The 25,289-nt window shown below is 38.1% G+C and overlaps 1 protein-coding gene across 1 annotated transcript in view; it reads right to left on the bottom strand.

The window, feature by feature from the left end:
* Positions 1-25,289, bottom strand: part of SYNE1 (spectrin repeat containing nuclear envelope protein 1) — a 295,834-nt gene that overhangs the window by 242,231 nt on the left and 28,314 nt on the right. The window contains exon 3 of the mRNA XM_051615569.1: positions 2,465-2,526. Within this exon, the coding sequence (XP_051471529.1) occupies positions 2,465-2,526 (62 nt within the window). The remainder of the gene's footprint in view (positions 1-2,464; positions 2,527-25,289) is intronic.

The raw sequence follows: 25,289 nt of genomic DNA on the forward strand, positions 1-25,289 counted from the left end.
CTTGGCTGAGGGGCTCAGCCATGTCTTGCAGTGGGCTCACTGGAGCCAACTGGAACTGGCCAAGTCTGGCATGGGGCAGCCCTTCTCTCTCCTCACAGAGGCTTCCCCTTCAGCCCTGCTGCCAGAACCTCAATACCTGCACCCAGTGCAGCCCTATATCTCCTTCCATATTACTCATTCCCAGTGTAACTTTAGGGGCTTTAACAGACAGAAGCCCAAATGCAGAAGCACATGTTTTTTCTCTGCTATCAGTGTGAGCCCAGTGCTTTGTGGTGTTCCTTGCTGGGTACCATTTTGGCAGGTGCTGTACAGTTTATTGGGTTCAAAGAAGGGAGAAGAATACAGAAATACTGTATAAAAGTGGGTCTCCTTCCAGGATTTTTCCTTATGACATTTCAAAGGCCTCCAGACAATGGAGATGTTACAGCTTTCCAATTTATTTTGAAATAATAAAAAAATGCAACAAGCTTTTACAATAATCAAATAACCTGAATATTGAATTTCTGGGTTACAATTTGGAACATGAGCACAAGGGGAGTCCTGTGCACTTCACAGATCCATCACTGTTTCCTACAGCTGTGATGAACTCAAATTTCCATACTTTCCACAAATATGACTAACAAAGACTTAAAATGCTTAAGCTTTAAAATCTTAAAAATTTTAATACCATGGGTCACTCCTTTTCTGTTGAGTCTAACCCCTATAATCTATAAACAGTGCTTCTCCCATGGCAGTGTAACAGCATACATGGGAAGCAAAGCCAGCTAATCTATACATCTGATTTAGGCAGTGAGGCAAATGTGCTGACGTTATAGATGAGCCATCCATAAAAGTATCACAGAAACAACTTCTCAATTAAAGGGTGAATTAATACAGAACAATTACTACAGGGTAGCTCAGGTAGATAAAAGTGAGGGCTCTGGCTTCTTAACTGCTTCTTTTGAAAGTGAGTATTTTATTAGCTTTTACAATATTGGACCCATTGAAGAAATATACACCTAGATCGCACAAGTTAAAAGGTTTACCTGAGCCCAGTGAAATTAGGACAGTAAAGGAAGCATTTGCAACTAGCAATCCAGACCAAAATCTCTTAACAGAGCTGCTTCCACTACTTTGTCTCCTTTCAAAAACTCACCAGCTATTACTAGCAAATTATCATTACATGCTCACATACACATACTGAACAATATGCACATAGATCTTCTCGTCAGTTATTACTGGATAATACTGATCAATTCTTATTGACACAATACAATTAGGAAATAGAAGAACCTGAATTAAGACATGACACATGTTCACAGCCTGCTTTTCCAGTGTTTTAACGAATACTGAGTGTCCTTCCATCCCGATTGAAGTAAATGGAACATACATAGAGGGATTAAGTTCTCTGCAGCATGGGTGACTTTTCCAAATTATTTCTAAGAGAATGGGAGAACAGACTGCATTCCCAGTAAGGATCCACTGTCAAGAAGTCCTGAAGATAACCTTGTTCCTGCAGTTGAATTTTACAATGCTACTGCAGTTAACTTCACAGTAAATTACTCAATTACATTTCTCAGCAATGTAAATAAATGCTGTTGCTCTACCATACAGTCTCATTAGACCAAATCCCATGATAGAGCAATTATTTGAGCTTCCTGCTTTGCTCTGTTCATTTTTGAGGGCATTATTAGCCAGGCCTTTACAGAAAAGCTAAAACAGTGCTCTTGCAGCTTTTCCTTGCTAAATTTTTCAAGTTCCTTAATCTTCATGATTTAAAAATATGAATTTTAAAGAACACTGATATTTAAATATTTTAATTTATTGGACTCACTGATTACTATAGTTAGAGCTGTGCTGTGTGAAAACTCTGGGAAATGTCAAATTAAATCTCTCTGTTTATGTTGTCAGATAAAATTGATACCAGTCGTAGTTAAATACATTTAAAATCGTATATAAATCATTGTCTTTGTGCTAAAAACAAAAAATGAGGTTTAAGTTGTGGTAAGAAGAAGCAACAATAGTCTCATGATAAATCCCAATATGTATCAGATAATTAGTTCAGCACTGGATTCATGAAGCACCGTTTGAATCTGTGACCAGTTCAGGATGTCTTTATCAAACTACACAACAACTGACTCAAGTTTTACTCAAACACACTCTATGCAATAAGCCTAATATTTCTGTATTATAGAAAGCAGTTTCAGATATTTCCTCTGGATTAAACAGCAGCTGTGATACTACTTTTCAGCTTTGGCCAAAGGCAGTTGCTTGTATAGATGACACTCTCAACACTGCAGCTGACTGATATTGTGCTGAAATTGATTCATTCCCTATGGTATACAGACAGTGGGGATTCCTTTTTAAGTTTATGCCACTCTTATCAGCCAAATCTGACATACTCTGTACACCAGGGCTGCACAAGCAGAGATAAAAAGGTTCAATTAAAAAAATCAAATAAATAAATTTTGAAGCCATATATTACCTTAGCCAGGTGAGTATTGATCCATTTTGTGAAAGTCCTTTTTTGCACTGACTCTTGCTCATCTGAGAAAAAAAAAAAAAAGAAAAAAAAAAAAGGAAAGCAGTTTGATTAGACATACCTGTTTTCTTGAGACAGTTAATTTTGCCCTGTAACTACCCAAAATAAATGCTTCACATTCTTATGGTAACACTCTAACACTTGACTATTTGTAGAGTTTCATAGCAAAGCTCAAGTGATAACAAGCGAATAAACAGCAAGACACCATTTCAAATCTGAATGCCAAGATAAATTTGACATCTAGGTCCATATCATAATTACCCAAGGTCTGAGCATTAGAACTTCTGTGTACTTTTAACTAGAATCCATGTCTCTGACAGTCAAGTTGCTTTTATTTAGAGAATCAACTAGAGACTTAGAAAAATACTCTTAGCATGTACATTTGGAAACATTTATATAATTGAATTAATAATTTGAAATTGCATTATCAAGCCTATTTGTCCTCTGGGAGATCCAGCCAGGGAATAGGCATTAGCTTGTTCAGGCAGTTTCTATACTGCTACTTAGTACTTCCCTTACTCCTGTCTTGAAGAACTTGTCTGATTTATAGCAAATTTCACTGATTCTCAGATAGTCCCTGAGGGACTGTTGCCAGCTGCATAGACAAAAATAGCTCCTGAATGAGCTCCTCCAACTTCAGCAGACAGGGTCATGGCTCGGGAGGGAAGAGAATCACAGTGTCATAACCAATCCATGAAGTCCTGTTCCTTCGTTGTGGGGAATCAAATTTGACACATGGAGTAATTTCACATAGGTGGCATTCAAGTATTTATGTTGGGGAAAAGAAATCATATTAACACCACCATCAGCTCTTAATGATCACCTTCATTCCCCACCAGAAAATCCAATGTTGTTAAATGTTTGTGTTTTTTTTTTTATAAGAACACAGGCATGTCCCAAAACCTACAAATGGAAAATCTAATTTTAGATATTGTCTTTGCTACTGACTTGTGCAGCACTTAATAGTGATTTGATCTCTTTCACAACTGTAAAATTAAAAAGGAATATTATTTAATCCCCTTTAAAGCTCTGGAATAGATAACTAATAAGTTTGATCTACTACTACTACTAAGTTCCCTGATTTACACTCTCATAATGCTGCCCCACAATGAGGGTACCTAAAGATAAAAATTGTGGTACAAAAATCACCAGCCAAAGAGTTATTTGAAGTGGGACAAAAATAGTTCCCTGATCACATATGAGCTCCCAAAAAGGGTTTGTACATTTCAACTATGGGATTTAAAATTTTCTTTACATATAAACAGTATCTCACATACAAGACTTACCAGAGGAAAGATAGATACATATCTCTCTAGATATTGCTAGTTTAGCACACTTAATATCTAAGAAAATAATTTTGCATTCTGTGTCTTATTTTTGTTTGATTTAATTACATACGTTGTCTTAGATAAGTTAAAAAACCACTACATTCTCAGAATCTTCTTGTTGCGCTGACAAGCAAGTTATGAAAAATATCACTCAAAGAACTGTGTTGTGCTTCAGCCAATATTGACTACTTTTGGCAAGGGATGTTGTTATTTATACATGATTGTTTCAGCATTTTGGAAAAACATATTTCTCAATTTATAGTTTCTAACTATGAATAAGGTGTTTTCCTTGTTACACAGTAAACATCAGCTCTGCTCTGACCAGCCATTACATATTCACGTAGTCCAATTAATTCCAATGGAAGTACTTGCACACTTGGATGGGGTTGTGTGAGAGATGCAGGGACAGAGAACAAGAGTCCGCAGAATCACTCCAGCTCTAGGCTTCATTCACATCTCTACAACTTAAAATTCCCCAGTAACTCCAGTCTAACAACGGCATGCCAAAAGAAAAGAATTGAGCCTTTAGAAGTCAAACTTCTCATCAAAGAAATGAGTGAAAATGATTCCCTAATTTGCAGTTCCAGTGCATCCTGACAACTTAAGCAACAGCCTTCTGACAGTAACTGGAAATCAGGCAACCAGCTCCCAGCTTGAGGTCTACTCATACCAACAAACAGCAGAAATTGCCTTTCAAAATAATCTCTTTCAAGGGAATATACATAAGCAATATATTAAGTTATTAGTTATAGTTAGGAATAGGGCTCATAAAGAGCACATTATTGATAATAAAGTTTCCCTTTTTATAGCACTTATTTTGTACAGGTTTACATGAAATAGATTTCACCACTGTAAAAACTATGGCTGAACACGATACAAGTAGAGGATCGATTTTACAAATTCCATGAGAAATATATTTTTTTATAGATTTCCCTGGAAATTCATTGAACTGATACAAATTCTTAACAGAGATACTGATTACCTACAATCACAACACGCATGTCGTACAATTTCTTATGCTCTCCCCACTCACAAGGGCTGTCAGCTCCTTACATACAACACTTACCCTGCTGGTACTGAAAGAATCCCGGGAGCAGATTTACCGATGTAACATTTCTGCCACCAGCACCTTTGTAGTGAGCCATCAGCACTGCTGCTGCTGCTGCTACTCCTGTCTCACGTAGTGTGCAGCATTTCTTTAGAATACAGCCAGAAGTAATTTTTCAAGAAAAATCTGATTTTTTTTCCTTCACTGAAAATGCAGGCCTCTAACACAAATCACTTTGCTTGCTCTCATCAGGGAATTCACACAAAGCCAAACCTTACAAACATTTTTATATATTCTTGCAGAGATGCAGCAGCCAGACAAAGCCAGCTGTATTAGGAGTAGCAGCTCTGCTGGTCTCACTGCTGTCATCCTTCTCCACTGTTTTCCTGAGGAAAGATTTTATTATCCAAGCACCAGCCAATCCGCTAGTGGAAACCTCTGATGTCAAGAGCCTGAATAATTCATCCAGGGACTGGGAAAACCCAACTACACTGACTATATCCTAACACAGCAAGATGCATGGCTGCAAAAGTGATGCAGTCTTCTCACTACTGCTTTTGTAACAATATACTGCTCAGTAAGCATAAAAATGGCTGAATGGCATAACCCTTTTCTAGGTTGTAATACATATAAAGGAAAGCAGCTTTTAAAAGCAACCAATTCATCAATGCATAATCTATTTAGACATGGATGTCCTTCAGCTTTGCAATTGAAACAGTTAAGTGGAAGAAATAGCAAGCACAGAATCTGAACAGACATGTAGGCCACTTAGCTTAGAATAATATGTTCGAACTGCTGTACAAGAAGGATGAAACATATATTTGAACAGACTTCATTTTGCTCTGGTAAAATGAAGGCAGTTATGGAACTGTAGAGATTCATATGTTCATCACTCACAGAGGCCAACAGAGTAGTACACAATATTGAAATGAGAATAAAAGGCCCACTTTTAGTATGCCATTACAGTAAACATACTGGTTTAGAGGTCAAATTAAAATTTCTGGTTTTGTAAAACATAATGACTCTGACAAGATCGTTCTGCATCTGAAAGAAACAGTGCAAGAAAGTTTGGTTCTGTTTAATCACGTCTTCCTCTAATTGGCTGGAAATATCTTAATATTTTTACAAACCTCTTCTCTATCAAAGCACCAGTAACATATTGCATTTTTAGGTTGATTGGAAGAAACAAAAAAGGCAAATGTAATTTTATTTATTTACTTAAAAAAGATTTAGAACAAATTATTTTGAAAGATGAAGAAAAGCAATCATGTTATCTTCAGACAGTTAGGAATATGCTGATGAAATATTCATCATGCATGAATATTACAGTTACTAGTATCATGCATATCATATATATGTACATCAAAAGACAGAGTAGTGGCATGCTTTCTAGCAGAGCTTTTCTAGTGATAGGCTTCCTAAGCAGCACAGTTTCTGCCTACTGGCTCTGGCAGCAGCCCCTCAGCTGCAAAGCTCCATCTGCCACAGGTGTGTGGTGTGCAGCAGCAGATCCCACATCCAGCAACTCCTGCCTCAGGTGCTTGGGGATCAAATGATGGGACAGCAGCTGCAGTGTAAGGTTGCAAATACAGAGTTCTGCTGCATGGTAACACAAGTGAGGAGTCTCTTGCACAGACAGACACAGCAGAGTTCACACATCTCATAAAAGCATACTGATTGATTCTCAATGACCAAATATTGTGGAGATTTATTGTTCACTACTTTAGTGAAATTCAATTCAAGTTGCTCAGAACTCCCCATTTTCAGCATCCTGTTTTTGTTTTGTTTTGATAGTTATGTACTAAACACAGAAAGGAGCTTTTTTTTCTTGTTTTGTTTTCCAGGTCTTTGGCACCGTTTGCAATACTGCTACTACTACTTAAGCAATACTGCTAAAGCAATCGGGAAGTGCAGGAAAACGTTGCAAACCAGCTGCAATGCTTCAAGATGTCACTTGAGAACACAATGCAACACAGAAAATGGAGAACAGCACCCCACTGGGAAATTTGTTTGGTCAGCAGTATGGCATAAATTCTTCAAAGCTTTCAATAAGATATTTTATATAGAAATTAGCATCTTCACTCTTAACCTACAGCATCTGTAGGAAAGCTTGCAGAGTCAAAGCAATAATATGGATACTCTACTTACGAAAAGGGGCAATATTTTAAGCCACATAGTTTAATCAACACATCCATAACAGATGGATTACCCCATTCAGGTGTACTGCATGCAGGTGATGCAGGCTTATTTCTTTGCCTTTAAATTTCCAGGGGTTTTTGGGAGGTTTCTTTTGTGTTTTGGATTTTTTTTTGTTTGTTTTTATGGGACAATGCCATGACAGTTTTGCTTTTTGAAAAACTACAAAGAAACAAAAAACTTTGGTGGCAACTCACACACACCTGTAGCCTGCTCCACTGCTAAACACCACTCTGCTCCCCATCAGTTTCTACAAAAAGGAAATCCATGCACAAGGGCTAGAAGGCAACCAGTTATCCTTGGCCAACCCGTAACTAGGGAAACTAATGGGGATTGGCTCTCGAGTTTGCACCAGCACATAACATTGCTTAATCTAGAGGTAACCTCAGTGCAGGGGTTTGAGTGCCAAAGGTGATTATGTTACTTGGAAAAGTGGAAGTAGAGAAAAAAACTCTGCATACTCATAGATTAGTTACAGGTAACTGAAGTGTGGAGAAGCAGGCTCACAGCTGCAGAAGCCAGGCCTGCTCTGAAGCATGCTGCTGGACAGCCATTGGCATGCTGCTAAGAACTTTCTGCTAAGAACTTGTTGCTGTCACGGTCTGTCTGAAATGTATTTAAAAAGATGTATTTTGATTTTACACAGCTCTTATTTAGGCCCTTCATTTCTAAGGCAGAGAAGGTGTTTTTCAGCCACTAGTTAAAAGATATAGAGAATGACTCATTTAAAGCTGCCATTTAAAAAAAATATATCTGGGCATAATCAAATGCAAACCAAACAAATCAATGCCTTTTCTTTTGTTCTTAGTCAATTTAGTCTTATACAAACACATTTGCCAGTCAGTCTCTCTGGAGTCACTTGCTTTGGACAGTGGAAGCAATTTAAATTTCTGAAACCTGGAAATCCAGAAGTTTAACCAGCACCTGAGAGTCTGTGCTTTTACTTGAGCTGTTGGCTCCATCTCACAGCAGCACTCAGCCTGTCACATAATGTTTACACTGTGAGACTTGGGAGACTTCCAGTCCTTAAATCTAAGGTCATGCCCTGTTGTGCCCATATTCTCAGGCTCAGATGTCAAGCATTACTGGTCCATCCAGACACACAGTACCCCCCACTTTCCTGTGCTCTGGGTTTTACAGGAAGGAACAAAGCACAAACTGAGTACAGTGCACTGATGTCATCTTGATCCTCAGAAGCCAGGACATAGTCTGGACATAACTGCACTGCCTATAACTGCTCTTCACATTGACCAGAAGGGCTGCCCTCAGCATATGGAGAAACAAATTAGAACAACATGATCTCTGAAGGTATTGGAAGATATCCCCAAAGTGTCATTTTTATTACTTTGTGCATCTTTGCTATATCCAGTCCTTGCCGCACACTTGCTCCTATTCTGTGTTTTGAGTGACTAAAAAGAACCTAATTAAATTGTTGTGCTCCATAATTAGCATGGGTGGGCTGCATTTTGTCCTTCTCCACATGTAGAAGCAGAATGTATTCAGAACTAATCAATTAATATCTTTTCATTTTACATTTGCTGCATTTCTGCCTGTGCTGCTGCACTACTATTGTCTTAATTTACATGTGGCTGTAAATGTATTACTCACTTTCATTGTATCTTGACTAAATACAACTAGAAATTAAGAGAACACCTATTAGAAAACCATTAAGCTCATTTAATTAATTTTTAAAACCAGGATTCTGAAGAAGATATTAACTAAAATCAGGATACTCAACATTGGAGATTATTATGTGCAATAGCTTCAGTGCCTTCTGAAAGAGTCAGGATTCACTACTCTACAAGGTGTCTGTTCACCAGTCTGACATGGGCGACAGTGAACTTAGTGTTCACAGATCAGAATCAACTTGGCATTTGTTCTTTTAATAACTTGTTTTCCCTAATTGTATTCTTAAACAGATCATCTGGATGGTGACAAATCAACTAGAAATCTAGAAAATTCAGAGAAGTTCATTAATAAGTGTACTACATTGCACTCAAACTTCAGTATAGGCACACCATTTTAAGAATATTTTTTTCATAAAGACTTAAAGATAAAAAAATAAAATAATTCTCTTGCATATAAATGCTGTATCACTACAATAGTATCTGCAATGACCATAATTAAAAAAAAAACAAAAAACCCCACACTTAAATATTTGTAGTTTTTTCAGTTTGTTGCAAACCCATAGCTGGCTTCTTGTTACATATTTTGCAGCAGTTCTTTCCATTGACATGAAAAGCTTACACATAATAACCTTTGTGTGACAGAAATCCTAAAAAAAAAGCAGAACTCATATCAAATATTTTAAAGAAGTATTTAAAAATGTTAAAGACTATCCAGATAAGAATCAGTATGTCTAAAAGTGTTTTTGTTAGCTAGGGCTTTTGCTAGTTGTTCTACAATTAAGGGTACTTAATGTGCAGTTATATGAAAACAGCTATAAGATCAGACTGAAGATTGAGCACAGGCTCCAAGTCCATCTTCTACTCACTTGTTGGCACTTACATAAGCTCCTAGAACAATGGAAAGTTTTGTTTTCCTAGAGCCAGCCATGTCAGGTAGGCAAAGCACTGTAACAGTTGTCATTGACTTTCATTAGATTTGTTAACATTATATGACTTTAATGGGACTGTTCACAATATTAAGCACTACAATCTGGACAGACTTTGTGCAAAAATGTCTGAATTTGAATGCTTAATGTTTCAATGTAATAAGGGGCAGTAACTTAAATGCACTGCACCAAATGCCCTGCATGGAGTAAATGTCTACTTCCAGTGGTAAGGTTACTGTTTTTCTGTGCCTACAGTGAGTTCAATAGACTAAAAGCAGTGGAGAAACTTTGACTTGGACATGAAAGAGCTCATAATAAAAAAAAATAATCAAAATCAATCAATAAATCAAAACTAATGGAGATATACTAGACACATGGTTTCCAAGAGATTAAATCAAGATGTAGGGATGCAGCATCTCTAACTTATACATAAATCTTTGCAGAAAACCAAAATATACATAACAATTCTTGTCTTCCAAAAAGGACATTCTGCAGTCAATCTCAGTTTTTTTTTATGTCTAAGATCAGTGAAATTATGACTGTTTAGTAAAGGCTTACAAAAATGTAGAACCCTCTATTTATTCTGTGAAAAGTCTAGGCAGTTTTACTCTCGAGATCTTTTTATTACAGTTACACATATTGTAGACATGAAGCTCTATGGAAGTCCACTTAGGGAAGGAATGCAATTACAATTTTGGAATGCTTAGAGGCATAATTTTAAATATAATTAGCATTAAATTATGAATTCTTCACTCACATATTCAGTTTTTTTCAACTCAATAGGTTCAGTATTAGAAGTAAATGAAAGGACTAAGCTAAAAAAAGGACAGAGACTGTCTTCATAAGAAGCCACATTCAGAAACCAAGGGGCAATGGGTAAAAGTTACACCAGGAGAGGTTTCATCTTGATATAATAAATACATTTTTTACAGAGAGAACAATAATTTGCTGGAACAACTTCCTCAGTGATGTGGTGGAGTCCCCATCAATGGAGGTTGTCAAGATGCCATTGGACAGCATGCTAGATGATCTTTCAAGGACTCTTCTAGCCTGGCCTGTTCTTTGGTTCTATGATTTTCTGAAAAACTGCTCAGTATTACTAGTAAGAAATGTGCTATGTTACTTAAAACAGTCATAAGAATTTATCATATTTTTTAAATTTTTAAGTGTTCAAATATTTTCCAACTCAGGTTCAAATCAGGACCTTACAAATTAATTGTTCTTCTAAGTGTGAATTGTAATAAAACAAAAACACACCACGGAATCACAGAATCTTAGGAGTTGGAAGGGACCTCGAAAGACCATCTAGTCCAACCTCCCTGCCAGAGCAGGATCACCTGGAGCACATCACACAGGAACGTGTCCAGGTGGGTTTTGAATGTCTCCAGGGAAGGAGACTCCACAACCTCTCTGGGCAGCCTGTTCCAGGGCTCTGTCACTCTCACAGGAAATAAGTTTTTTCTGATGTTTATGTCGAACCTCCTATGTTCCAGTTTGCACCCATTGCCCCTTGTCCTATCACTGGACATCACTGAAAAAAGCCTGGCTCTGTCCTCCAGACACTCCCCCTTAACATATTTGTAAACATTGATGAGGTCACCCCTCAGTCTTCTTCAAGCTAAAGAGATCCAGCTCCCTCAGCCTTTCCTCATAAGGGAGATGTTCCACTCCCTTCATCAATTTTGTGGCTCTGTGCTGGACTCTTTCAAGCAGTTCCCTGTCCTTCTTGAACTGAGAGGCTCAGAACTGGACACAATATTCCAGATGTGGCCTCACCAAGACAGAATAGAGGGGAAAGAGAACCTCCCCTGACCTATTAACCACACGCTTTCTAATACACATTGCTGGCTCATGGTCATCTTCCTGTCTACCAGGACCCTCAGGTCTCTTGCACCTACACTGCTCTCCAGCAGGTCAGTCTCCAGCCTATACTGATACATGGTTATAGATTTTCAAAACAAAATTGTTTATTTTAGCGGGATTTTTAGTATGCTGTTCATAAATTCAAAGTATTCACCAATTATTATAGTAAGCATTTATATTTGTTTATAGCACCAAATTAGTAATACTCCTAATTCTAATAAAACAACTAGAACAAGACAACAGAACAGCTCCAATTCAGTAAGAAACAGACATAGACATGCCAACAAGGTTAAAGTTGTACTAACTTTTTGGCACCGAATAATATATCCTGCTATGTTGTATGATGAAAAATAGCAGACCACATGGAAAGACAGCTGTTCAGTAAACAGCAGGCAGTGATGCAAGATCCTAATTATCCAAAAGCAAGGGATTTTCAAGGAAGTCAGATTAGGCAATATCCTGAACACAAACTGAATTTTCCCTGTAGTGACACTTTGTGATCCTCATTCTTGCAGTTTCTTTGCTCTCAGTGTTACATGAAACATGAGTATATTGAAAAAAATGCACTGCTTTTTCTACCTTGTCTGATAAAGTCCATTCAAAGAATCACAGAATGTTAGGGGGTTGGAAGGGACCTCTGGAGATCATCGAGCCCAACCCCCCTGCCAGAGTAGGACCACCAGAGAATCTAGGGCAGGTCACTCAGGAACATATCCAAAAAGGTCTTGAAAGTCTTCGGAGAAGAAAACTCCACAACCTCTCTGGGCAGCCTATTCCAGTGCTCTGTAACACTCACAGTAAAGAAGTTCTTCCTCATGTTGAGGTGAAACTTTGCTTGCTCCAGTTTGTATCCGCTGCCCGTTGTCCTACCACAGGGCACAACTGAAAAGGGATTGGCCCTCCCTTCTTGATATCACCCTTCAGATATTTATATGTATTAATAAGATGTCCTCTCACTCTTCTCATATCTAGAATAAACAGCTGCAGGTCTCTCAGCCTTTCCTTGTAAGACAGGTGTTCCAATCCTTTAATCATCCTCATAGCCCTCTGTTGGACTCTCTCAACTAAGCTCCTGTCCCTCTTGAACTGGAGACCCCAGAACTAGGCACAATACAAACTAGTGAGCTACAAAGTGCAATTCAATTAGAAGTTTTGCAGTGAAAACTTGATTCCTTCAGATAATTCTTTTATGGCTTCTTCATTTTTCCCATATACAGCCAAAACAGCTGCTCTTTCAGCCAACGATCCCCTCCCCAGCCAAGGAGTGGAAGAGAGTTGCCCCATTGGTTTAAACATAAACAAATTTAACAAATAACAAAACTAATACAAACACCAACATAAAATATACAAGCTTATACTCAGCCTACACCTCAGGAGTAGCAGAAGGAGCAGAAGCCAAGAAGGAGAAGCCCCAGAACACAATACTCCCCACCCTTACCACACCTCCCCCTTTTTAAATGAGCATGATGTGAGTGGTGTGGGATACAACCGTCAGTCAGCTTGGGACACCTGCCCTGAGTTCCCAGATGATTTAGAGCTACTAATGGCCTGCCCTCCATAGCTGACCCATGCTTCTGTCCCAGTGAAACCAGGACAGTAACTAAGGGCTGTCAAGGACTGGAAGACTGTATAATTGCTCAATCATGGAAAGATAAAAGGAGCTACGAAAGAATCTATCTGATAAAGAGCTACAAACAGTGAAGAAACATAAACAAGCTTATTATTTACCACAAGCAATGCTTTAACAAGCCAATGGAAATTAAATTATTTTTTGTCTATCCATTTACAAGCTATTTGTGATGCAGAGTCTTAATTTTAGATTGGCTGCTTCTTCACTTTTTTATCAATGCATGAATGAACTTCAGAGTTCTATATTTGGCAAGAAGCAGAGCTCTGGCTATCCTAGCACATTTGATCAAATTACAAATATTTTCAGATTCTCACATATTCTTGAATGTTAGCACTTCAGACTCTCCAACAACCCACCTTCATAAACTTGATGACGTGCTAAGCAGACTGCACATATATTGTTCCCCCAAAGAGTGGCTGAACTTGGGGAATATAGGGCAAAAGTCAATCTTCACTGCCCAAAATTGCTTCAGCTCCAACCAATCCCCAAAAAATCAATTCTGCGTGCTCAGTATCCCCACTTTCCTTCCCATCCCCTTGACTGCAGCAAGATTTAGCTCCCTGTTTCAGGCACAGAAGGGACAAAAGCCAAGTTAAAGGGAGGAATCTGAGGAAGAAAGAAGAAAGTTGTGAACTCTCTAGAGAGCAGGTACCCAGAAGGTGTGAAAAACCTCAGACTGGCAGCTGGAAAAGTGAAAGAAACAGGTAGAATCTACTCATGCTATGGAACACCTGTCCTGGAATGTATGACACTGTTATCATTGCCAAGAAAATTAACAGAAGTTGTAGTTGCATCTGTACAAACTGTATTTTCTCCCCTTTTACACAAGTGGTAAGATCATTCTTTAATTATACAACCACACAGATTTTGTCCAAATGCTCCCTACCATTTTTAGTGCAGAAATGTAAAATGGTCAGTTAATAAATTGGGGTTTTTCAAATTGTTTTGCTCTCCCCATCAGACCTAATGATTAAGCATATGACTTTGTAATTTTTGTACTATTTCTGTAACATTGCTTCCTTATGATATGAAACTGCTACAAAAAATAACAAGGGGTAATTAAGCTTGTTAAAAAACACATAAAAAATCCCTAAAGCCCAATCCTTTTGAAGCAAAAAAAGTAAAAGTAAAGTGGTTAATAAGGTTCATTAAAACAATTAGTCAGCTGAAAACAAACCTTAGGAATCATACATCCAACTCGGACTCTTCTCTCTGAATATCATTCCACCCCAAAATCCCAGGATGTGAGCTGATAATCAACAACTACGTATCCTCACTTAGGAGTTTCATTCACTTGTATATCATGCCAATTTATTCACTGGAACTGCACTGATCTGAATGGGATGGCTGGCATAAAACTGGACATTATTCATAATAAAACGTATCTGTCTAGGCCTTGATTAGTATTTTTAAAGGTGATTTGGCATGCTCCTGTAAAACACCACAGTAAGCAGTTTGAAATAAAAAGTAGATCAAAATGGAATTGTCACTACTGTGCTTGCCTTAAACAGTCCTTTCTGTAGTAGCAAACCACAAACACTTCCATGCAGGTAACAAGATTTGTTGCAACTACATCACTTAAAAGGACAGGAAGCAACACTCAGCCATTGTATTAGAATGAAGCCCCTGGTCTTGCAGGGCAGCAGCAGTAGTACCCATGCCCAGGGAGAGGGAAAGCAGCCTCCCAACCACTTTTACCCTCACCAGCTGAGCAGAAATCAAGCTTAATGACTTCAGCTGGAGAGTTGGATCAGCAAAGAGTAGGGCTGCTGGGTGATGCTGCTGTGAGGGGAAAGGCAGTGGTGGCCTGCAAACAAGTAATCCTCCTCATCCCTAATAGCCATTGGCAAGTAGGGCTTAACTTCAAGCATTTGATAAATACGACACAAGGGGACTGCCCTTTGGCCAGAAGTGAGATGCTAGTTTTGCACACTGACAATAATTTTTAACAGGCCTATTAGGCTACTGTCTCTTATATCTGTCTGCCTGTCTATCTATCTATCTACCTAACTATCTATCTATTTATTTATCTATATGTACTAGATACAAAAAAACCCACTAAAATTGTATTAAAAGCTTATTCAGAGCAAGTTGTTCAATAAACAAACAAACAAACAGAAAAACCTGAAATCAACAACTGTCACAACTAAAAGAAACCTACCACAAAATGCGCAAAGACGGTGACATCGGATTTCCCCACGAGCCATGCTGAGCCTAAGCACCATTCACATTTAATGTACTCCTTGTCAAACCCAGCTGTTATTTTTTCTTAATCAGAAAAATTCCTCAAGGTTTCATCACAGGTTTTACTTAAGTGAATGATTGCAGATTATGGGGGCATCTGAAACACAGTGAAGGAAAACGCAACTGCCCTGAAGCAACAGGATGTCTTACTAGTTATAGTAGTAGTGCCAGAGCTTAATCCCAAGTTTGTATTGAAAATTCTAAAACAAAGACACTAGCACACAGATAACAATGTGCAACCTGAACATCTTACCCCGAACAGGGGAGCTTATGCATAATAATCCATACATAATCTTGCATCACTTGCCCTGTAAGGAGAAGCTCTGGGATGGGTTCTGGTTCAGCCTGAGGCAGACATGGCTTCAGGGGGACGCAGCGGCAGCCCCTGAGCACCTATAGGGAGGCCAGTAAGAGGATGGAGCTGGGTTCTTCAGCAGGATGGCAGGAGGAGGAGAGAAAATGGGCAGAATCTGCTGTGTCAGGAAAGTAAATGCTTTTCTTGCTCAGAGGACATCAGGCAGAGGATCAGGTCACCCAGAGAGACTGTGCAGTCTTGGTCCATGGATATAAAGCCCTGAGCAACCTTGTCCAAGCTCACAGCTGACAGAGCTGTAAGTTGGAATTTGAATTACAGACTTCCTCCCAGCCTGTATATTCCTATCATGCTATTGCACATACCTTCCGGACAAGGAGATAATGAAAATCACACTTTGCAAAAAACTAATAGGAGCAACAACAAGTAAAATTTATTCAGACAGCTGCACAGTAACTGGAAAAACACATATAGATATGCTGCTGTAAGGAGACTAGTTCGTCCTATATTTTCATACATGTGCACAACAGAAAGCAACTATGAGATTGCTCACTTGTCCATATAGAAAACAGTCACAATTACACACACTTAGAAAGTTTTTGTGGAAAGTGCTATTTTATTGAATCTCAGAAGTCTGAAATTTCTCAGATCCATCTAATTTTCACCTAACGTAAATTACCAAAATAATCCTAAGGAATACTCCCAACTTCCAGGAACACAAGTACTCAACCTCCAGCCCTGGAACAGATAAACCTGACAGGTACATTTCAGACCATTGACATTTCATTCCTCATAGTTAAGGAAATAATAAGAACATCAGTCTCAGGGAGCATCAGTAAAGTGCATGCAGTTTGATTTGCCACAAATTGACAGAAAAAAAATAAAATAAAAAAAACATTGTCTTGGTCCAATTCATATTGAAGCAGAAAACTACAAGAAGAATACATTTTCAAGAACAAATAAAACCCCTTTTCTTCAGCTGATTCACACCTTACACCAGATAACAAACTTCAGGAGAAGCCCTGCAAGCTAAATACGCATATTCATCTGCATTTTATAAGGCACTGTATGGAACTACCTGCAACTAAGTGAGGTAAACAATAAAGCCTACGACGTCACAAACATAACAATTTATTTAAATGTTTCCTATTTTGTTCAACAGTTACACTGAACATCACAGCACTCTGGCTGTATTTATTCCAGCCTTTGGTCTGCCCTGATGCAACTTGGAATTCACTGCACTTTTCTTTACAAAATGCAAACCCCTAACAGACCCTCCGGACTCTAAATCCATTATATTCTGCTGCAGTATGAAAGTAGGTTCCCTTAAAATAGCCAGAAAGGTTCAGTAAAGTCAAAATAAAAATGTAGATAGATCCACTGATATTAACTTCTAGATGTATTTCATAACAAAATGAATCACTTAAATATTTACTTTTTAAATGGAGGGAATTAAATATTAGCCAATGGTTAGCTACACAACATCTTTCCTAAAGTTTGTACATATTGCAGAAAAATGGGTAAAAACACCTGAGTAAAACTTTGTTAAACCAGTTATTGAGCAAGCAGTATCTTGTTTTGTTGTTGATGTTTTTTATTTACTGTATCTAGGATATGTTTCTTCCTTTTGTTTTGTTTTTAGTTACCATAGCATGAAAAAAAAAAAAAAGTTGCAAATCTAAACTATATATTGTGCTTGTTTTGTTCAACTATTGTTTCATTCCTTACATTCAGCATATATCTCTTCCTTTACTGTGTCATTGTTTCGTGACATACCTTAGGCCACCTTCTAGAAAGCTTAAAAGTTCTTGGCCTGATGGCGATTTCAAAACTGAGCTATTCCACTGACATCATTAGGGTTGCACAAGATTAAATTAGAGCACAATGAAAACCACAGTGAGCTGAGTGTATGCAGCCGAGTCTACGTTCAGTTGTAAAATCAGACTAAATGAGAAGAAAAAGAGACTACACAGACTTAAGCCTTACCTTTTTTAATAAGTCTTTTTCATTTTGATACTACCTATGATGCTTCTATTGTATTCCCAAAATAGCAAAACAAAATTATGAGCACCCACACAGACACCAAGTATCTGAATTTCATAATCAGTAAACAAAATCCCTGAGGCCCTTCAGGACTCATGAGAGCACTTCTCAGTTTTGTCTAAAGACAACAGAGCACTGAAAGGCAAAACACAAGGACTGCTGTAGAACAGAATACCGTGATCATCATTATGAACTGCAGTTCATATAACTGCAGAATCATATAACTGCAGTTCACAAAAAATTACCACTCCCAAACATCCACTTATTTTTAGTTTTAAACTAACTTTTAAAAACACACTAAGATCTAGGTTATTAGACAAAGTATCTAAGAGTTAAATATACTGGAGTAAAGCTGCCTCCCCAGTTTGAAGTATGAACCCTGTAAGAAGCTGGAGCAGCAACTGTGGCTTCCAAAGAGCCACGTCCCTTCTGTTCTCCCAGCAGTAGCCACTAGCCTGACTCCACAGGGGAAGCAGCAACTCCAGCTTGGGCTTTCAGGGCTCTGGCACAAAGTAGGCAGCACAGTGGTGACCTTGTTCCTGTCCAGCAAAGTGCTGCCTTTACTTTACATATGCCAAGTGCACTCCTGTTAAATGTACCTCTTTCTCAAGAGGTGTTAAAGAAGCTCCGTGTGCACTGCTGGTGCAGAAGGATGCAACGGTGGCAGGAAGGGTAGTACAATTTTGCTTCCTGTTTAGAAATAAAGCTGCATGGCCATATGCTGTAACTGAGGTGCAACTGTGGTGTTGGCTCATGAACACAACAAGTGAACCTGATTTACAACACCAACAGATATTTCCTACCGGGCTGCAGCAACTGATGAAACTCATACTAAACATGATGTTGCAAAACAGAAATTATATTTGCCTCTTACTCTCCTTGTGACAAGAATGGGAAAAATAACTGGCATTTCTCTATTAACATTTACTCAAACAAAACCAAAATTTGTTCAGGTCCTCTGCAATTTGTGGTAAGAATGTGTGCCTGGCCTACCCATCACCTCTATTGAAGATAACAACTGGTTCATTTCAGGAAAAAAACAAGGTCTGTGGTGCCCTAAGATGTCAGCTGGTCACTGTGTTTTGTGCATATCCACTGGAGGGAAACAAAAAGCTTCAGGCCACTTTTAACTAATAAATAAATATCTAAATACATACATGATATCAGAAAAGTAAAATATTTACTTATGATAATTCATATTATGGGGTAGTATAGGCAGTTAATGTAACAAGTTTTCCTAATTTCAGTGTAAAGTTTTTATTTATTCTATTATTTTTGCCAAAACAAGCCATTATGATAATATTTAGGTATTACTGACCAGCATGAAACTGTATCCCAGAAACAAATTCTGTTAACAAAGAAAGGTATTACTGGGTCAATTTCTTCCACCTCTGCACTTGTAGGACTGACCTTTGCTACTTGCTTTTTAATTACTGTATGATTTCTAGCTGGTGAAACAGACCTTTCACTCTTGAAGGGAAGCCATACATACTCCAGATGAACCACACCACTCAAGTAATTAATTTTGAGTAACCTCTAGTAAATCCTCGTAAAAGCAGTGAATTTGTAGCAGCACCCTGATCAGGGGGACAGGGAGCACAGCATGGAGAGAGCAGCCAACAGAGGATGACACAAGTGGTTGGAATTGGCAGCAGAACTGGCAAAGGGGCCAGGCATCAGGAAAAGTGGGAATTGGCCCAGAGAGGGACCAAACACTCAGTCTCAAGGGAGGTTTGGCTGTGAAATAATTGCAAGACCTGAATTCCTTCCTACTACTTCACACCATGCTTATACAAACTCTTCCTCTATCAATTTGGTTACAATTTTCTCATGATGGCAATGTTTGCATTCAAAGATTGCACCTCTTAATTCTGAATTATTCCTCTAGTCTGGGAAAAGCAATGTTTCTTATCAGGAAGAAACACAGCAGGAAAAGTAAATGCTGTCTGGTCAACAAACAAGCCCAAACATGTCTGCCATGGCATACAGAGACCGAATACTTCACTCAGCTGCTTAGTGAGACGTAACGTTCACAGCATTACAACAAACTGTTCAATGTGTTTTCAGCTCACTCTGCTTTTATATCCTTGGCATAGATGCTTGACTACTGATACTATTTCATACCAGGAAACTGGAAAAACAGAGACGGAAATGATTACGTGCTACAATCTAGTATCTTGATCTGTGCCTCAAAAACTGATAGCTGCATACCACAGTATTCTCCAATTGTTTTGGCAAAGAAGTCATACTTCCTGAAAGACACTGAAGATTTGAAGTCCTTGATCCAATTCCAAGAAGCTTTTATTAACTTCAGTGGGTACAAGCTTATGTCCTACTCTGGAGAGAACTTGATTGTGAACTGAAAAATTCAGCTTCCTATTGCTCCTCTAGACTAGATCAAACTTACTGGTAAACTTTTTACACTACTGAGAACAGTACTAAAGTGATTCTGAAGGCAAACATCTGCAGATATTCTGCAGACTGCATTTCATTATAGTTAAGAGAACGAAGTAGGCTCTTCAGGTTCCTAGCAGATGGAGCACAACTCTGTCACCTCCACAGTGTAAAATAAAACTACCGCTCCGGTACTTTTGTAGGTAAATGCTATTAAAGTATTAACACAATTATTTAAAAAATAATTGATGTCATTATCCAAGAGGTTTAAGTAAATGCATCACCTGAGTGACCCACTGCAGAAAACATAACTTATTCCCAAAGACCATGGTTATCAGATCAGCCCAATTTACTCATGATGAGGTTACACGAATATAAACCTGAGCAGTCCCAAGTCAAAAGCGTGATGGAACTGCTCCAAGAATCAGCTCAAATGACATTTTCCACAGAAAGGCTCACATTTGAGTTACAAACTGAATGAGAGAAGTTTCTTAAATTCTGCCTGCAGGGTCTACACCAGATTCAGTTAAATTCTCAGGATTAACTGAGATATCAGGATATGATATAAGGACCAGCTCCCAAAAATGGTGTTTGGTTGTTGTTGTTTTTAAATGATATTGAGATATTTATCTTTTGGACCCATACACCTGAGGCATCTAATTTTCAAGCCTTCCTCTTCAGCCATGAATACCAGAAGATGACTTAGTGTTTTATTTTAGTATTTTACTAATAGCTGAATCCAAGAAGCATCAAGTGTTATGAGAGCTGGCCACTCTGTAATCAAAAGCTGAAAATAGTCTTTTAAGTATATGTTGATGGTAGGGAACGTCAGACATTCCAGAGCCAAAAAAACCCTGCATAAATACAAAGACCCTAAACTGAATATCCCCCAAAGTGCATCTAGTCCTTGTTCCAATTGTAATTCTGTCTCACTATAATTTGTCTTTCAGTGCTTTGAAACTGAAAAAAAAACCCCACATTACAATAAAACCATTTAGCCCACAATGAAACCCACTGAATTCTAACACAACGTACTTTCTAACACCTGCACAGTTCAGTATTCTTCACTGGTTAAATGAAAGTTTACAGTACTCTCAGCCTCTGCCTGAAATACACACTGCCAACGTCTTCTTGCTGGGAATTTCCCATACATTTCACGTTGAACTCACAAAATTAAGCTAAATTTTGGAAAACATCTGTAACTGGAAGGGAAAACCAAAAGACTACATCTCAGTCCACTAAAGTCACTGTTTTTCTTCACAGTGCCTATATATAACACCTTGTTCGATACTTCACACATTCATCTTCCTCCTGCTCCTGAAAATTTAAACTGGACAAATTAGGGTGCATAAATTACAATATGGAAGATTAGAAGATCTTCAAAATGGTATTATGAGCTAAGAGCAGAGCACTGATTTTTCCAAATAGTATTTACATTACTTTAACTGAAACCAATCAAAACAACTGTTGTGCTACGCTACTCCTTATTCTCAATTTTTTTTTAATATAACTAAATTATTTGGGAAGTTCTTAAGGCATAACAGGAATTATTAATTTAAAAAAATATTCTTCATGCAACTGCTTCCAAGACTTTTCTCATTGTGACCCATATGTCTTCCCAGATGAGGTACACAAGAGAGCAAGAACAAGCCTTCTGCACAATATAATGTTCCTCAAGACCTGACTCCTCTCAAGTGCTATCCTTTGCCTTTGTATTCCTGCTGTGTCCTTACAGATTCCATTCTTCAGGCAATGAGAAATGTTTGAGGCCCACAATCTGCTTTCATGACAATCTAATTCTGGTTTTAAACTAGTTATCTCCTTTTGATTTAGGAAAGGTAAGCAATCAAGCCACAGAGAAATAAAAAAAAAATCAGGATTTTTGAACTGTATCTGCATCTCAGAAAAAGAGGCATCTACCAAAAAAATGTACTATAGATTTAGGTTTTTTTAAACCTAGAGAATTAAGTGTAAATGCAAATGTGTTTTGAATATTTCATATATTAAAAATAAAATACAGGAACATCTATGGATTTACACACATGAAGTGTGCATGCCAATTTTTACTTGGACATGTTTAACAAAGATGATGAGGCCATGGGACTCATGCTTCAGGAAGTATAAGCCCTTTCAGAGTCATTGTTAGGTTTTCTATACCAGCAGATCTGCAAGGAAGTGCTCTGTATGGAATGCAAAATCAGAAGTCAGTCAGATATCCCATTATTCTTTCCTCTTTCCATGTGGCACTATATGGATAGGGGGGTAGGGACAGGGAGAGCAGTATGGCTGAGGAGTTCAGGGACAAAGTGTTTAATTCTGTAACTTCTGACTGCTCTGCTGAGACTTTCCCAAGGTGCAGGCCTAGCCAGGCATCATTACTGACTGATTCAAGCTGTAAGAGTATTTTGTATGCAAAAGCTCCAACCACTTCCCGGACAACAATTTATTGTATTATACTTTTTTGTGGCCTTAATATGGTATGAGTAGCTCAGTGCAGTGTGTATAGAAAACTCACATTTCTAATTCTAATCAAGCATATTTGTATTTCTAGGATGCATATTAGCATTATGCCCTAGCAATACAAACATGTGGTAGGTGCTGTATGGACACAGACAAGAGACACAGTGGCTGCCCAAAGGGTCTGCTTCAAACTTTGACACATGAATAGTCCCTCTGACATCATTAGCTGCATTTATGTAAGGATACAGGTCAGTTCCTCAGTGCTGTGCTCAAGTGAAGTGGAGCAGTGATGATTTAGCCTGCTTGAGGTTATTCCCATCCTTTTAGAAATCTTTGCATCAGGAAAAATATAATGCAATCAAATATTGGAAAAACAGGCAGAAAATGAGGAGGGTAGAAAGCAAACACAGAAATGGATTTACACTTGTTTACCAGGTGATGCATGAATTAGGGTTTATTTTTTTTGAAAATTTGTGTTTTACATTTAAAGAGCAGGCTGCCCAGGAAATTGGTTGAGTCACCATCCCTGGAAATATTTAAAAGACATGTAGGTATGGTACTTAGGGACATGGTTTAGTGGTGGACTTGGCAATGTGCTAGGTTAACAGTTGGATTTTATGATCTTAAAGGCCTTCTCCAAATGAAATGATTCTATTATCCAGTTCTATGAAACAACACCAAAACTTAGGTAATAAATATATAACATAGTTTTGAAAAAACCCACAGCAATTATTTTTTACTACATCATCACAAATACTACCTTCAAAGTAAATTTTAGACAGAGATTTTGCTAACCCTTAAAAACTTTCAGAGTTCTTCCTAAATGGAACAGACTTGGTCAAGAGAAAATTTACTATGTTTGGTTTTATGGAATTTAAAACAAAATCAAAACGTCTGGATAACTATTGTGTCCCTAGACCAGAAAACAGTTGAGCTTAACAACTTAAAAATGTGTTAAAAATTAATTCTGAACAGCTAAACTGGGAAATATAAACAACTGAATGTGAAAATTATCTGTCTTGTGCTGAGTCTCATCCAAGTTGGAGGACATCCACAATTTTTGGGTGTATACTCTTAAAACAACCACAAAACAAAACAAAGCAAAAGAACAAACAGATAGATTATTGCTGTGGCAATCACAGAAACAGGGAATGCAAAATGGTGGGGTTTTGTAGTTTCCAGTGTGAAAGCAAGCAGAATCCTAATGTGCTGTCACATCCTATCAAGGTCAAAGCTGGTCTGCTTTCCTGATGAATCAATATAATACTGCATGAGGATAATCTGAGAGGCAGAGGATATTAAAACATCAGTATTTTAATGCTACTGTGGAGTGCATGATGGGACATTTTGCAGGTACCTTAATATTTTATTATTAGAGAAGCACAGGAATCTGAGTGATGTCAAAAGGGCTGAAGGCACTCTTAATTTCTGAAAATGAGGCCACTTGTATTTAGGTACAGAAATATGGATATAGCTCTTAGGAGCCAATTTAAAAATGTAGACTTTAACAAATAAACACTCAGTAGAATACAAATCAAAAGTATTTCAGCTAGGCTAAGTAACCTTGAGATTATCTCCCATTTAAAAATTAGGATGAAGAAAACTTTGTGTTACTACAAAATAAACTGTTTTCATTACCATTCCTCTTTATCCCCCACAGCAAATAATATTTTAGAGAAGAATAATATAATGTGACACTGTCTCTGCCAGTGCTTCTGCATAGTATCCTTCAGCTTACAAGCACATGTTCATGCATGTATACAGGAATGCACAACATAAATACATGTGTGTGCATGCACATGTTAATTTGGGGAAGATATAACTATTTTAGTGACCGTTTCAGTGTTAACAATACTTCCTAGGTAGAATTACAGTACTGGGGAGGGGGGAAGACACCTTAAATCTCCATTTGAAAGTGCAGCTTTTGGCACAAAGAATAAATAGGGAAATGGATAAATGCTTAATGCTTCTTTTTCAGCCTTTGTCAGGATCTGCCTCAGCAGACAGGTTCTACCAACAAATGAGAACTGAAAGCTGGGATAAGCCTGATAAGCCAATGCCTGGGCTGTGAGCCTGAAAAGAGGGTTTCCCCAAACGTCAGCTGAGTCATCCCTAGCTGTTCCTAGATGTTCAATTTGCCGCTTGGCTGAAATGCTCCTTTTCCTTGTTGCTTGCTCCTGCCAGCCTAGACCTGGTCCCTGCACCCACTTACCCCACCTGAAGTTTCTCCAGCTTGACATGCATTTTCTTTAGAGCCATGCCCTGTTGTACATACTCCCTTTCTGTATGTACAACATTCCCAGTGTGGCTTCTGAATTGCAGAAAGTAGCCAGCATCTCCATAGTGGGAGGGTATTTCCACATGTCCTTAATTCCTGACCACAATTCAGGGGCCCCACTTTTGAATCCTTCCGATGGGAATCAAGGGCACACATCTTAATTTTATTTCTTCGCTCTCTACTCTGTCACTGCTTTTTCATAACATAGCAATTTCCCCACCAATTTTGTTGGAAGGCCTCCCTGAGACAAGAGTTTCAATTACGATTATCATTATTGTGATACAATTATATTTGTATATGGCTTGCTTGGTGGGGCTTGTGTAACTGAACCTACATATTAAAAATGTCTTTAATCTATAAGTTAATGTAGACATAGATGAACTACGATTTTCAGCTGAAAGGTGCTCTTTTGACCTG

The sequence above is a fragment of the Apus apus genome, chromosome 3 (genome assembly GCF_020740795.1).
Source record: "Apus apus isolate bApuApu2 chromosome 3, bApuApu2.pri.cur, whole genome shotgun sequence".
Classification (NCBI taxonomy): Eukaryota; Metazoa; Chordata; class Aves; order Apodiformes; family Apodidae; genus Apus; species Apus apus.